This window comes from Equus caballus, chromosome 5, assembly GCF_041296265.1.
Source record: "Equus caballus isolate H_3958 breed thoroughbred chromosome 5, TB-T2T, whole genome shotgun sequence".
NCBI lineage: Eukaryota > Metazoa > Chordata > Mammalia > Perissodactyla > Equidae > Equus > Equus caballus.
Genome location: NC_091688.1, coordinates 19,007,610 through 19,020,781, shown reverse-complemented (window position 1 = coordinate 19,020,781; position 13,172 = coordinate 19,007,610). Strand labels below are relative to the sequence as shown.

At 39.9% G+C, this 13,172-nt stretch overlaps 1 protein-coding gene across 1 annotated transcript in view; it reads left to right on the top strand.

Annotated features, from left to right (window-relative positions):
• Positions 1-11,025: 11,025 nt before the first annotated feature.
• The window catches only part of NIBAN1 (niban apoptosis regulator 1), a 143,391-nt gene continuing 141,244 nt past the window's right edge, over positions 11,026-13,172 (top strand). The window contains exon 1 of the mRNA XM_005609788.4: positions 11,026-12,018. Within this exon, the coding sequence (XP_005609845.2) occupies positions 11,964-12,018 (55 nt within the window). The 5' untranslated portion in view covers positions 11,026-11,963. The remainder of the gene's footprint in view (positions 12,019-13,172) is intronic.

Below are 13,172 nucleotides of genomic sequence, written 5' to 3'. Positions count from 1 at the left end.
CTATTCTCCTTCTCACACGCAACCAACAAACTTTCATGCATATATTAATTTTTCCCTCTTTTTACACACATGGTAGGTTACCATGTGATCCATTCCATATCTTGCTTTTCCCCTTAAAAACATATCTAAGAGATCTTTCCATATTTTTACATAAAGTACTTCCTCATTCTCTTTTAATGCTTGCCTAGTATTCTATTGTATGGACGTCCCACAACTTGTTTCATCCGTCTGCTGTTAATGGACATTTAAGGTTTTTTCCAAGCATTTGTTTCTACAATAATAATTTTGTATTTCTCAAATTGTGAGTATTTAATAACAGAGACTTTGTTTGTCCAATCTGCACAGTGTTTTTACATTTATTTAAAAAATACACAGGGTTGGCATGGTGGCATAATGGTTAAGTTCACGTGCTCCAGAGGCCGGGGGTTCACGGGTTTGGATCCTGGGTGCCGACCTGCACACTGCTTATCAAGCCAAGCTGTGTCAGCATCCCACATACAAAATAGCGGAAGATTGGCACAGATGTTAGCTCAGGGCCATTCTTCCTTACCAAAACAAACAGACAAACAATCGAAAAACACTTACATGCTTTAAAATCCAGTATGTATAAAAGAGTATATTTTAAAAAGTCTTTTTCCTCTTCCTGTCTGTCCCCAACCTTCCTGCCATAGGCAACCTACGTTATTAGTTTCTTGTATCATGCATATACAAACAACTATGTACATATATTTCTCCAACCTTCCTTTTATACAAATGATAGCATACTATACCTACTGTATCTTTCTTTCTTGTTGTTTTTAAACTTACCATTAAATTGTGAAGATCTTTCCATGTAAGAATTTAAAGGAAAATTTCATGCTTTTTCTTTTTTACAGCTATGATAGTGTCCAAAATTTATTTAACTAGCCCCTTGATGGATCTTTACCTGATCTTCAAATCTTCTATTTTCACAAATAATTCTACAAAGAATAACCATGTACAAACGTCATTTTACAAGTGTACAAATAATTCTACAGGATACATTCCTAAAGTGGAATTGCTACTTCAAGGAGTATGCACGTTTGTAATGTTGATGAATATTGCCAAATTATTCTTCAGTTGTATCAATTTATACTCTGGCCAACAATGCACGAGAGGGCCTGTTTCCCACACTTTCCCCAACAGAAGATGCGATCCAAGAAATTGTATCTCAGTGTAGTTTTAACGTGAAGTTCTCTTTTTACAAGTAAGTCGAGCATCTTTTCCTATATTTAAGAGTCACTTGTTTGACAATGCACTCTATTAATATACTTTATCATTTTCTCTTTTGGTTGTGGTGTTTTTCAAAAGACTTAAAGGAACTCTTTATATGGTATGGAAATGAGCCTTTCATCTCTGGTTCAGATTGAAAATTCTTTCATCTTTTAATCTATTGTTTGACTTGTAATGTTTTTTAATAAAGACTTTTTAATATTTATACAGATTTGTCAATCTTTCCTGGTATGGCCTCTATGCTTTTTTTTTTAAATGTTGCATTATATTGATAACTAAATTGACATCTTTAAAATAAATCAGAAATCTTAGAAACTTTATAGTAAAGTAAAAAAGAACCTGATGGACACAGAACCATATTCTTATACAAGGTATATGTAGTGTGTGCATGTTGTGTATCCTCTTTTTTTCATATCAACATTGCAACATGCCTTAAAGTGTCATGGTTTATTCAACAATTATTCCATCCATGTGGGGCCTCTAGTTTTTGTCATACTTGGAAAGGCTTTCACTAATCCAAGATTATAGAAGAACTTGCCCCAGTACTTTTTAAATTATATTTTGATCTATCTGGAATCCATTTTTGTGTAAAGTTTGAGCTTTATTTTTTTTTTCCAGATGGCTACCAGTTGTCCCAATAAAATACTATGCCAGTTAAAACACTTTCAGCTATAAGTGACAATAACCAACTAAAACCAGCTTAAACAATCAGTACATTTACTAACTCACATGACAATAAATCTGGAGTAGGGTTGTTCCAGCGTTGGTTAAGTCACTGGTTCCACAATGACCTCAAGGACCCAGGTTCTTTCCATTTCTTCAGTGTGTTCACTTGATTCCTTTATTCAAACTAAAAACTGAGGGCTGTGTCTTTTACGTTGTACTCAAAACAAGCTTAGTGCTATAAAAATTCCATTTAATTAGATAAAGACATTTTTGTATACTAAACTTAGATTATCAGATTTGCAAAATACTTTTACACTGCAAATTAATTGAAGTAGGAATCACGTCTTTCAAAAGTTTCAGCTACTGTGTCCAGTACAACAAATATGACTTTATCATTCTAATGGGGGCTATGATTACACCCTGGAGTAGGATTTGGGAAAACTGGATACAACTGTGATGGAACTGGCCAAGAACTCCCTCAGCTCCTCCGCAATCCTGCAGCCCACCCGCCTCTGAACCTGGGGACCTGTCTCTCCCTTGAGTTACAGTGGAAGAAGCATCTCTGTTCTATCCAAAGCCAAAGGCCAATCCTTCCATATGGCTGTGTAACTTCAGTTATTCCCTTGTTCTCCCTTATATCAAATTCTTTCCCTCTCCTGGACTGTTTCCATCACCAGTCTAACACATCTCTCTTGGCCCTCCATCCCCCTCCCACCACCACTCCATTTCTCTTCTTTACTCCACTGAAAGAATTCTGAAAGCCATGTTTTACTTGCTCCTTTTTCGTCCTCACTGCCCATTCTCACCTCCACACACTTCAGTCAGGCTCTCATTCCCTCATTCTCCCATGCCCATATTGATAAGAAACAGTCTTACTAAGGTTGCCCTTGTAGAGGTCCATGAAGTCAGACTCTTCTGATTTTCTTCTGACTTGCCTGGTCGCTCTTTCTCAGCCCCTTTTCTGGCTCTTCCTCCTCCAGTGGACCTCTTGCAGTAGTCCAGGCTCTGGCCTGAGTTCTCCTCTCTTCTCTACCTGCACTCTCTCCTAGCTCCATGACTTTACATATCCTCCATTTACCGATGACTTCCAAATCCATACCTCCTCCCCTGACCCCTATCCTGAGTCTAGACTTATTTCTCCAACTACCTTTTGGCATTTCCACTTGAGTGTTTAATGAAAATGTCAAACTTAACATGTCCAAAGCAGAACTAATCATTTCCCCTATCTTCCCAATTCATTCTTCCCAGAGTCTTCTCCATCACTGTAAATGGCATCTTCAATTGCCCAACTGCCCACATACATTTATCAGCAAGTCCTACAGGTACTTACAAAATATGTCTTGAGTCCAGCTACTGCTCTCCCTTTCCACTGCTACACCCTTGTGCAAATGACTGCCATCCAGCCTAGATTACTAGGACAGTCTTCCAATCAGTCTCATAGCCTCTTCTCTTTCTCACTATGGTCCATTCTCTACACAGCAGTCTGAATGATTTTTCTAAAATGAAAATTAGGCTATATGACTCCTCTCCTCAAAACCTTCCAGATGATGTCTCGGCACCTTCTGTAACAAAACCCAACTCCTTTTCCTGATACACAGGGCTCTACAGGGTGTGTTATCTGCCCACCTAACCTCACCTCTGTCCATTTTCTCCCCTCTTCATTCCAGTTGAAGCACTATGGCTGTTTCTCTTTCCATCAAGCACACCAAGCTTGTTCTCATCTCAGGATGTTGCACCTGCATTTGGAACACTCTTCCTCCATACATTTGCATGGATGTGTCCTCATCATTGGGGCTCAGTTGATATGACAGTTCTTAGAGAGTCTTGTGCTGGATTATCTACTCAATCAGTTGCGTCTCACATTACCCTGCTTTATTCTCTGTGAAAATATTCAATACTAATATTCTCATAGCATCATTTGTCAGGACCTGAAATTATCTTATTTATTCATTGACATTTTTTTTTTAAAGATTTTATTTTTTTCGTTTTTCACCCCAAAGCCCCCCAGCACATAGTTGTATATTCTTCATGGTGGGTCCTTCTAGTTGTGGCATGTGGGATGCTGTCTCAGCGTGGCCTGATGAGCAGTGCCGTGTCCTCGCCCAGGACTCGAACCAACGAAACACTGGGCCGCCTGCAGTGGAGTGCGCGAACTTAACCACTCGGCTACGAGGCCAGCCCCCTATTCATTGACATGTTTATCATCCTTCTCCACTGGAATATAAGCTCCTTGAAGGTAGAGATGTTGACTGTCTTACGCTCTGGTCTATCCTTATTATCTGAAACAGTGCCAAACATTTATCCAGTAGTGGGGACTCCAAGATGTTTATTAACTGATTTACTACACTTATCTCTGTTTTGGGCAGTTACTTTACCTCTTATGATCTGAGTTCCTTCAATATTAAGATGAGGAAGCTTGAAAAAAAGACACCTGAAATTCCTTCTGGCTTGGTCCACAATGACTATGTCTTATGACCTATAGCAATTACAGGAAAACTCTCGTTATGCCAAAGATTTGTATCTATTGTGGAACATTCATTCATTCATTTATTCATTCAACAAGCCTTTACTGGGTGTTGACCATAAACCTAGCACTGTTCTAGGAATTGGAGGCCAAGTCAAGCCATCAAGCTTAGAGCGCATCAGTCTTAAAAAAACAAACTTAAAGACCCAGAAGGTTGATGCCATCCTTATTCTCCAGCTGGTTTTCTACTGATACTTCGCTTTCATGACAGCTCCTTCTAAGCCAAATTTATTATCATTCTTACAGTAGTTAATTTCCAAGAATCCCAGGATTAAGCGATATAATTTATGTGGCTGTAACTTTAATAGCACCATGTAAAACATAGCCATTAAGGCTGCAGAATTTCTGCCGATCTGATTTAGTTCTAATGCAAACTCTGCCATGCTTCCTAATTTAATTGCAGCATGACTTGAACTAGAATTTTGAATTTCATGAATCTGATTTTCAAAAAAAGGACAAAATGAGAGTAACAAGGGACTGTCTGTGTATATATTCAGGTCACATGTGCAGAAGGACTGCTGATTCTCTTGACAAAATTTGAGCCAGCTGCTTTTAAATCTGAATTGGAATTAGTGTATATGTAGAGCCAGTAACTAATCAAATGTCTAGAATGAAAGTAAATCACTTTCAAAACTGTCTATAGAGAATGAAAAATGACTAAGAAAAGTAAATTGTTATATATTGTGCTAACTGCCATTTGTTGGCATATGCTGCCAATCACTCATAGGAAGCAATGTCTACTTATATTTGCCTTAATCAGTTAGAGAAAGGGATATAGTATAGCTATAGAATGTTCTAATCTTGCATATAAGCACTATATTTAAAGCCTTATTTGGTCAAAATGCTTTTGGTTAGGAAGGAAAATAGAAATCCAATTCAAACTTAACAAACAAAAATGGGGAGGATTTATTGTAACATGCAACTGGGCAAGCCAGGACTTAACCAATGCGATGTCATCAGAGAATTCTTTTCTTCCAATCAAGGGCTCTCCTTCTGGTGGACAAATGTCCACTAGCAGCTCAGGATTCATATCCTACCAGTTTATCAACCGCAGGGGAAAGAAACAGTCTTTTTCAATAGCTACGATAGAGAAATCCTGAGCAAGATCCTGACTGGCCCGGTTTGGAAACAGACTAACCAAACGTATTTTAAAAGCCCTCAGGCTCCTAGATTACTCTTTTCTCCTTCAAAACTTCTTCCTGCAGTGAGCTGATTAGCTAAATTTTAGGAGAATGTAATCTGATTAAATGGGTTCACCTTAAGGTGTTTAACATGATAGCTTTGTCATTTATAGCCTACATGAACAGATAATTGATACAATGTCAAAATCAGAAAAGGAATTTAAGGCAGCGGGGATGAAGACAGTTTTAATCAGATACAATAAATCATGCTGATGTAGAAGAGGGTATACTCTTTCCATACACTAGGCTTATAATTCTGGACATCTCTGCTTTACTACTCATACCATTTGTGAGTGCAAACAGTTGGAGGTGTATCGTGGGATGCTGTGCGAGTGGTCTACTCTTGGTTCAGGCAAAAAGGGTGCGTTGTCTGTAGAGAACAGAAAAGCAATAATGAAACTGTCAGCTTGTATGCTTTTTTGTCATTGTATGCAGAAATTCTAAACAATGTCAGTGATGTAATATACCTCCCCACCTTGAGGGACCAGTCCCATTGTTCTTGCATCCTCTTGGGATTCCTTGCCAATACTTCCTTCCGTCTCCCCATTCAAGCAAACCAGAATAGAAATGAGGGCCCTGGCATAGCACTTTTCACAACTATTGATACTCGATTAGGAAAATTAACGTGTTGATGACTTGCACTATAAAGAAAAGTGAACTTTGACTCCAAGAGAAAATAATCAAAAGACTGTGCTTTACAAAATGGATTATAATTAATGTCAAAACGTGTGTTGTAAGTGGTAAATGTAAGCTTGTATCATAAATAATAGAATTAGCCCCCAAAAATAAATTTAACAGGAAAAGTCTGTTCTGGAAGAGTAATTCATTTGTCAGCTGAGCAAAAGAAGCCTGTAAGAAATAGTTGAATAATGCCAAAAATGATTAAACTAATTTAAGCGCAAGCATATGAATTTGATTTGGACCAGAGTCTGTGTCCTTTCCCTTGTTGCCATGTAGCCCTGGCCCCGCACGGAGTATCATTGCTGGCCCAGCAGGTGGCACTCTTCCCTTTGTGCACTAGTCCTAAACTCACTTCCCCAAATACGAGGCAGTTAGAGCCTTGCCTTCAGAACCCGTAGAATCTGTTTATCTGTGGCAATAATATGGTTATAGCTTTCATAAGGGCAACTGCGCTGGTCTGGTCTTTGTTAGATTTAAAGATCGGTACCTACATGTCTAAATGTTCCTTTGGTTCTAGAGTTTGTCGCCCTTAGCTCTAAGCTTTCATTGATTTCTGTTAAAATACTTGGCCTTCTACTCTGTGTCTAAGGTCTTACTCAATGCCAGAGAGCTATATAAAATTGCAATGGTTCCTATTTGAAAAGTACATCGAGCAAAAGCAATGTTTCTCAATTAAAAAAAAATCTGTCTTTTTCTAATAAAGATTCCACACACCCATAGAGCTCGTGAAACCTCCCCTCAAGAATTCTTGATGAGCAGAAGTTGATTCTATCTTCTATATATTCTCTCTAGAAAAGATTGTATCCAGCTTAGTTTTCTATAGTTTGTATTATGAAAATAGCTTTCTATGTCTATCAAATATACAATTAAAATACATTAGGTACATTTTTTCCCTTTCAAAATTGGTCCTAGGGTCCTGCCTCCTGGAAAGTGTGATTTTCTGGTCACAAAACAAAGGTACTACACAAAGCATAAGAATGAAAAGGACCTACACTGATATGTTAATAAAACAGTTAATAAACAGTTAAATAGTTAATAAACAGTTAAACAGTTAATAAATCACATTTTCATTTGTTACTTCTTGTTGTGCTAGCTTCATTTAGAGAATGCTATATATGTGCTAGGCCTATTAATATGTATTAAGTGTATTACACATACAGTGTTGCTTAATTATCACAGATACCCATTTTGAAGACAAGGAATGCAAAGCTCAGAAAACTTAAATTATTTCCCCAAATCAGGAAGCAAATCGGTATCAGAATGAGGACTGGAGCTTCTAAAGTTTATATGCCTGAGAAAGACAGAACATATAGTTTATTGCAACAATTTTGCTAGTTAGTGAAGGAGTTTCATTAAAGAAAAAAAATTCATAAAATGACTTTCAATAGCTAACCTACTTTGTACAACAATTTATAAGAGATGTTGTTGATAAGGTTAGGCATTCTTCAGAAATTGCACAAAGAGAAGAGGGGAAGGGAGTGTTAAAGAAAGAGGGGAGGGAGTGTTAAAGAAAGAGACACATTTAATTGATTTTACAAGTTGCCTATGGTTAGCCCAATCTTCAAGGAAGATTATTGAAAGAAGAACATAGGGAAATACGTTTTAATAAGCAAAATGTGTTTAATTTGCAATGTGTGTTACAGTAAATGGGCCAATGTCTTTAATATATATAGAGCTCTTTCAAAATCCATAAGAATAAGACATCAATACAAAAATGGAAAAATATAAGAATAACCAATTCACAAAGGAACATGTATGTCCAAAAAGTCCACGGAAAAAATAATCCTTCTCATTAAGAATTTCAAAATTGAACATAGAATGTGATATCTCCTTTGACTCCCAAATTGCCAAATATTAAAAGGAATAAGGAAAATAATGATGATAATAATAAAAAAGTGATAAAAGCTATGAAAATGTCCATTGCGATTGAGGAGAAGGGACACAGGCATGCAAACATTTCTGGTAGATAGGTCAATTAAGTTACATCTATACAATGAACTATCATTGACCTAGATCTAGATATTTATTTAGATGGAAATATTCCAAATGAAAAATTATGATTCAGATTACAGAATGTATATCAAGCATCATCTCATTTTGGTAAATAAGTAATTATAAATAAGCTTATATAGAATTATAAATTATAATTGTATATATATTTATAGGCAAATCTACAGGAATCTATACCAAACTGATAACTGGGATTATATAAAGATATTGATGTTGAGATTTGCCCCCTTTTTTTCTTTCTGTTTATCAATAGTTTCTAATTTTTCTATAGTAATACCTGGATTACTTATGTAAGTAAACAAAGGCAAGATTTAAGATAAAAGAAGTAGTATCATTGTTAAGAGGATAAACTCTGAAGTCAGATAAACCCAGGTGTATATAAGTTCCTTAAACTTCTTAATCTTGGTTTCCTCATCTGTAAGATGGTGATAATAATAGTGTCTACCTCAGTGCAAGGTACTTGGGGAATAGGATTGTCTCTGCTCTGCAGGCAGTTAAATGCCCAAACAGACAGATGTCACTAACTCAAATGAGAACACGGCAGACAAGGAGTTCATAGTTCTATGACATGCAAGGGAATCCCAAACACAGGCACATTTGAAAGGTAATAAATGTCTATTAAACTAATTTGCTCCTTTAAAACAAGGTAATCTAAAGGGGTGAATTTCACAGTATGTGAATTATATCTCAATTAAGATGTCAAAAAAGTCTTATTTTTAATGTGAGATATTTACCTGAAAGAAATGGTCTTAAGAGTATTTTGATACAAAATATACTGATACATTACAAAAACTAACATTGCATAGAAAATTTTCTAAACTAGCAGATGTGAGTCATATGCACGTGAATCTGGTTCATAAAATTATGGAATTGCTTGGAGACTCATTTTTAGCGTGTGATTAATAAAATGATGCCCACATAGGATTTGCAAATATTAAATACTATGCCTAAAATAATGAATTCCTTAATTTTTCCTGTAAACCAATTGGGGAAAAAGAGCTTTATTTGTGTTTGGGGAAAAAAAGGGAACAGAAGTTCTTTCTTAATGTAACACGAATGATTTTCAAGGTCCAATTAAAAATTTCACTTTCTCTAGAAAATTGCTTCCTTGATCACTCTTGTCCTTCCTGATAATAACAATTCTAGCTTCCATTTACTGAAACTTATGATATTCCTGGGAATAAGTTAAGTGCTTCACAGACCTGATCAAATTTAATTTTGACAACAGCCCATGAGGTGTTATTGGCTCCATTTAACAGATAAGGAGACTGAGACAGGTAAGTTAAGCAACTTAACCAAGTCACATGGCTATTAAGTTATCAGGTTAGGATTCGAAGCTGGAACTTTGGGGTTACAAAGCTTGTTAGTACTATATCATACAAATCTGTCCTTGTCCCATCTGTGAATGCTACAAATGAGCAAAGAATGACAGATCAGAATAATCAGTCTTTTCTCAGAGTGTTCCCAAACAAGAGGTGACAAGCTAAAACTATACTCTGGTAGGAAATCCAAATTAGTTTTCTTCAATAACAATAACAGTATTCTGAGGTGCGATTATAGCAATTTATATAATGAAAAGAATTACTACTCTGAGAAGATATACTTAATTCTAAGAGCTGACTAGAATATTGAGAAAAGAACTGAACATTGAATAGTTTAAATCATTGAGGAGTTATCTGGAAATGCTCTTTATTCATTGAGATCACAGCTTCCATTGAGTCTAGATTCTTATATTTTATATTCCATGCACTTACTTATTGTATGATTATCTACTGAATACCTACTATATGCCAGGTGCTGTTATAGACATTTGAGATACATCAGAGAATATAACAGACAAGAATCTCTGCCCTTAAAAAAAATAGTAATAAAAAAGAAAAGAAATGCTTTTAAAAAACTAAACAAACAAGAAACAACATCAACAAAGAATATCCTCGACCTTATGGAGTCTCCATCTCTGTGGGGAGAGACAGACAAAGAAGTATATGTGAGATGACGCTAAGTGATATGAATAGAAATAATGAAGGGCAAGGGGCAGGGAGAGAGGAGGGTGGGTGTTTAAATGCGGGGAGGGGGTGCTGGGGGGGTGTCAAGAAAAGCCTCTCTGAGGTGTTAGCATTTAAATGGAGATTTGAATGATGTGAGAGACTTAGAGAGTGAACCATGCGAATATCTGAGGGAAGAGCATCCTATGGAAGGAAGAGCACATGCAAAGGCCCTGAGCTTGGTGTGTCCTAGAAAAGGAAAAAGGCCAGTGGGGCTGGAACAGAGAGAACAAGGGGGAGAGTGCTGGTAGATAAGGGCAGAGAGGAAGCCAGGTCTAGTGTCAGTGATAGATTTGGTGGCTTTTTCTCGGAAGGAGGGAGACCAGTTCGGAGGCTGTCATAATTATCCAGGTGAGAAATGACGAGGGTGAGAGCCATGGAAGGGATGAGACATGGTTGGATATTGGATATATTTTGAAAGTAGAATTGAGAGGATTTACTGAAAGATTGGAATGTGGGGTGTGAGAGATTGTGTGTGAGGTGTGAGAAGTCTTCGTGTTAAAATGCTAGCTAATTACCTCTGGAGACAAAAGCCGTCAACGTCCTCCTCGGCCTCGTTCTTGTGGGTATGGACCTTTTGACCTTGGAGGTTAAGTCAACAGGAGTCACAACAAGTCCGACGACTAAGAATAGGAAGAAATGAAAACACGACCCTTCTGCCCAAGCTGGTTCTTGTTTGGGAGAGGCCGCCAAGCTAAACAGAGGTTGTGGGAAAAGAACAAATGCCTTTTTCAATGAACTATTTCCAGATTGTCAAGGAGAGGAAACAAATCTAAGCGCGTAAGAACAGACTTTGATCAAGTCTTAAGAAGTTTCAGGGCTGAAGCATATTGTAGGACCCAGCTTTAGGTTTTCTCTAAGGTTACCGATTTCTCTTTTTCTTTTTTTCCATCATTCCTCACCCTCTCCTTGGTCCAACTTCTTAGCTACAGGAAGGGACAGTTTATCATTGGTTCTCAAACTTCAGCAGGCGTCAGAATTACCTGGTGCATCTGTGAAAACACAGATTGCTGGGCCTCAATGCCAGAGCGTCTAATTGGGGCACATTGTGTGTGTGTGTATAGAGGGATAGAGAGGGAGGGAGCTGAAATTTTTCATTTCTAACAAGTTCTTAGGTGATGCTGGAGAAGAACTGTCGCTTCTTGTACCGGAGGGCGTGCAAGGTGATGGGATCTTGAACTCTGCCTCATGGGATGTGAGTGGGGAAGGTTCCAGCTCCCAGAGGTTTCCAGTGACCAGGGAAATTGTCCACTTACTCCAAGGTGTTTCTCGGCTGCCCTAAACCGGTGAAAATAAGCAGCAAAAGCCGGCCAAGAGCAGGAGCGGGAAGTCCTTCCAGACTAGACATCCCTCGGAGCTCACGAGTGGAGCGAGGGCGGGAAGACGGCCTCCGGGCCAGCCCTCAGATCCTCAGAGGGCGCGGACCCGGAGGAGGCGCCCAGAAGGCGGCGCCTCTCGGAGGAAGTTTGCCTTTTAATTTCGGAGCCCAGTTCTCCGACGCACCAACCGCCAGGAGCGAGCAGCGGGCACCGACGGGAGCTGTCAGTCCCTCCCGGGGTGCCAGTCGGGCAGCCGCCGCGCTCAGCATCCGCCGGCACCGTCGCCATGGGCGGCGCCGTCTCCAGCCAGCTGGACGAGGGCAAGTGCGCCTACATCCGAGGTACGCCCGCCCGTCCGCCGCCCCGGGGTCTGCAAAACCGCCGGGACCTGTGGGCCAGGCTGGCCGCCCCGGCCCTGGCCTCCGAGGGGGCGTCCCGAGTGCGTGCCCGCTGCGCCCCCCACCACCCCGCGCTCCACGGCCCGCACCCCCCGCCGCGGGCGCGCCGATCGCAGGGCGCAGGGCGCCTCGCCGGGCAGGTTTCGCGCCTGCTGGAGTGGGGCTGCACTCGGGCCGGGATGCTCTGGGAAGCGCGGCTGGACGGTTGCAGAGGCAGGTGCAGGCTGCGGGGTGGGGGCTGAGCTCGGTGCCTCCGCTCCGCCCGCCTTCCGTGTCTGCTCGGGCCCCCGGCCCAGAACACCTCGCCCTCCTATACCTGGCGCTGGACTTAGTGCCGAGCCCTGCCTGATCTAGCCGCAAAGAGAACTGCGGGGATATCCCTCGATTCTAGAGATTTCCCCGGGGATTCCCTGCCTGTAAGGCAGAATTTCCCTTCTGGTCATGTTGGCCTGGTTTTGTAAAACGCGGCGTCGGCCACAGCTTCACTTGAACTTCATAATATCACTGGTGGGGTGATTTCATCAGAGGCACAAAGGGCAGTGTTCGTTACGCTCCCAGGTGGTTCGGTTCCCTTCCCTTCCCGGAGAGGGGGGAAAGCAGAAGAGGAACACTGGCATGTTTTGTAACAATTGCTAAAGTGATAGACGGGGAGAAACTCATTTGGGGAGACTTTCAGAAATATAGTGACTCAGTAAAGAGTGTGAGGCAGAAGAAAACAAAAACCAAACTGAACTGAAACTGCAGGAAATCATGACTCCATCTCTTGAGCACATTTGGCCTCTCCCCTTCCCTCCCCCGCAAACCTTGCCCACATCCACTACCTAACGTTTGGTTATCTTGTGAATTCAGTGTTTTTCTGGCTTCAGAAATACCTTCTAAACTAGGTATTAAACTCTAGGTTTTATCCTAATTCTGTAAAGAAACGGTTAGGTTCTTCCTGATACCTCTTTCCTAAGAGGAAAGCATTTATTTAGTGTCCTTATTCCTTGTTTGTTTTCGGTCACCACAACATTTAAAACCATTTAGAAAGGATATCAAATCAGGGCACTTGAGAGCAATGTGATTGATTTCCCAGATGCTTTCTCTGGTTCTTTCTG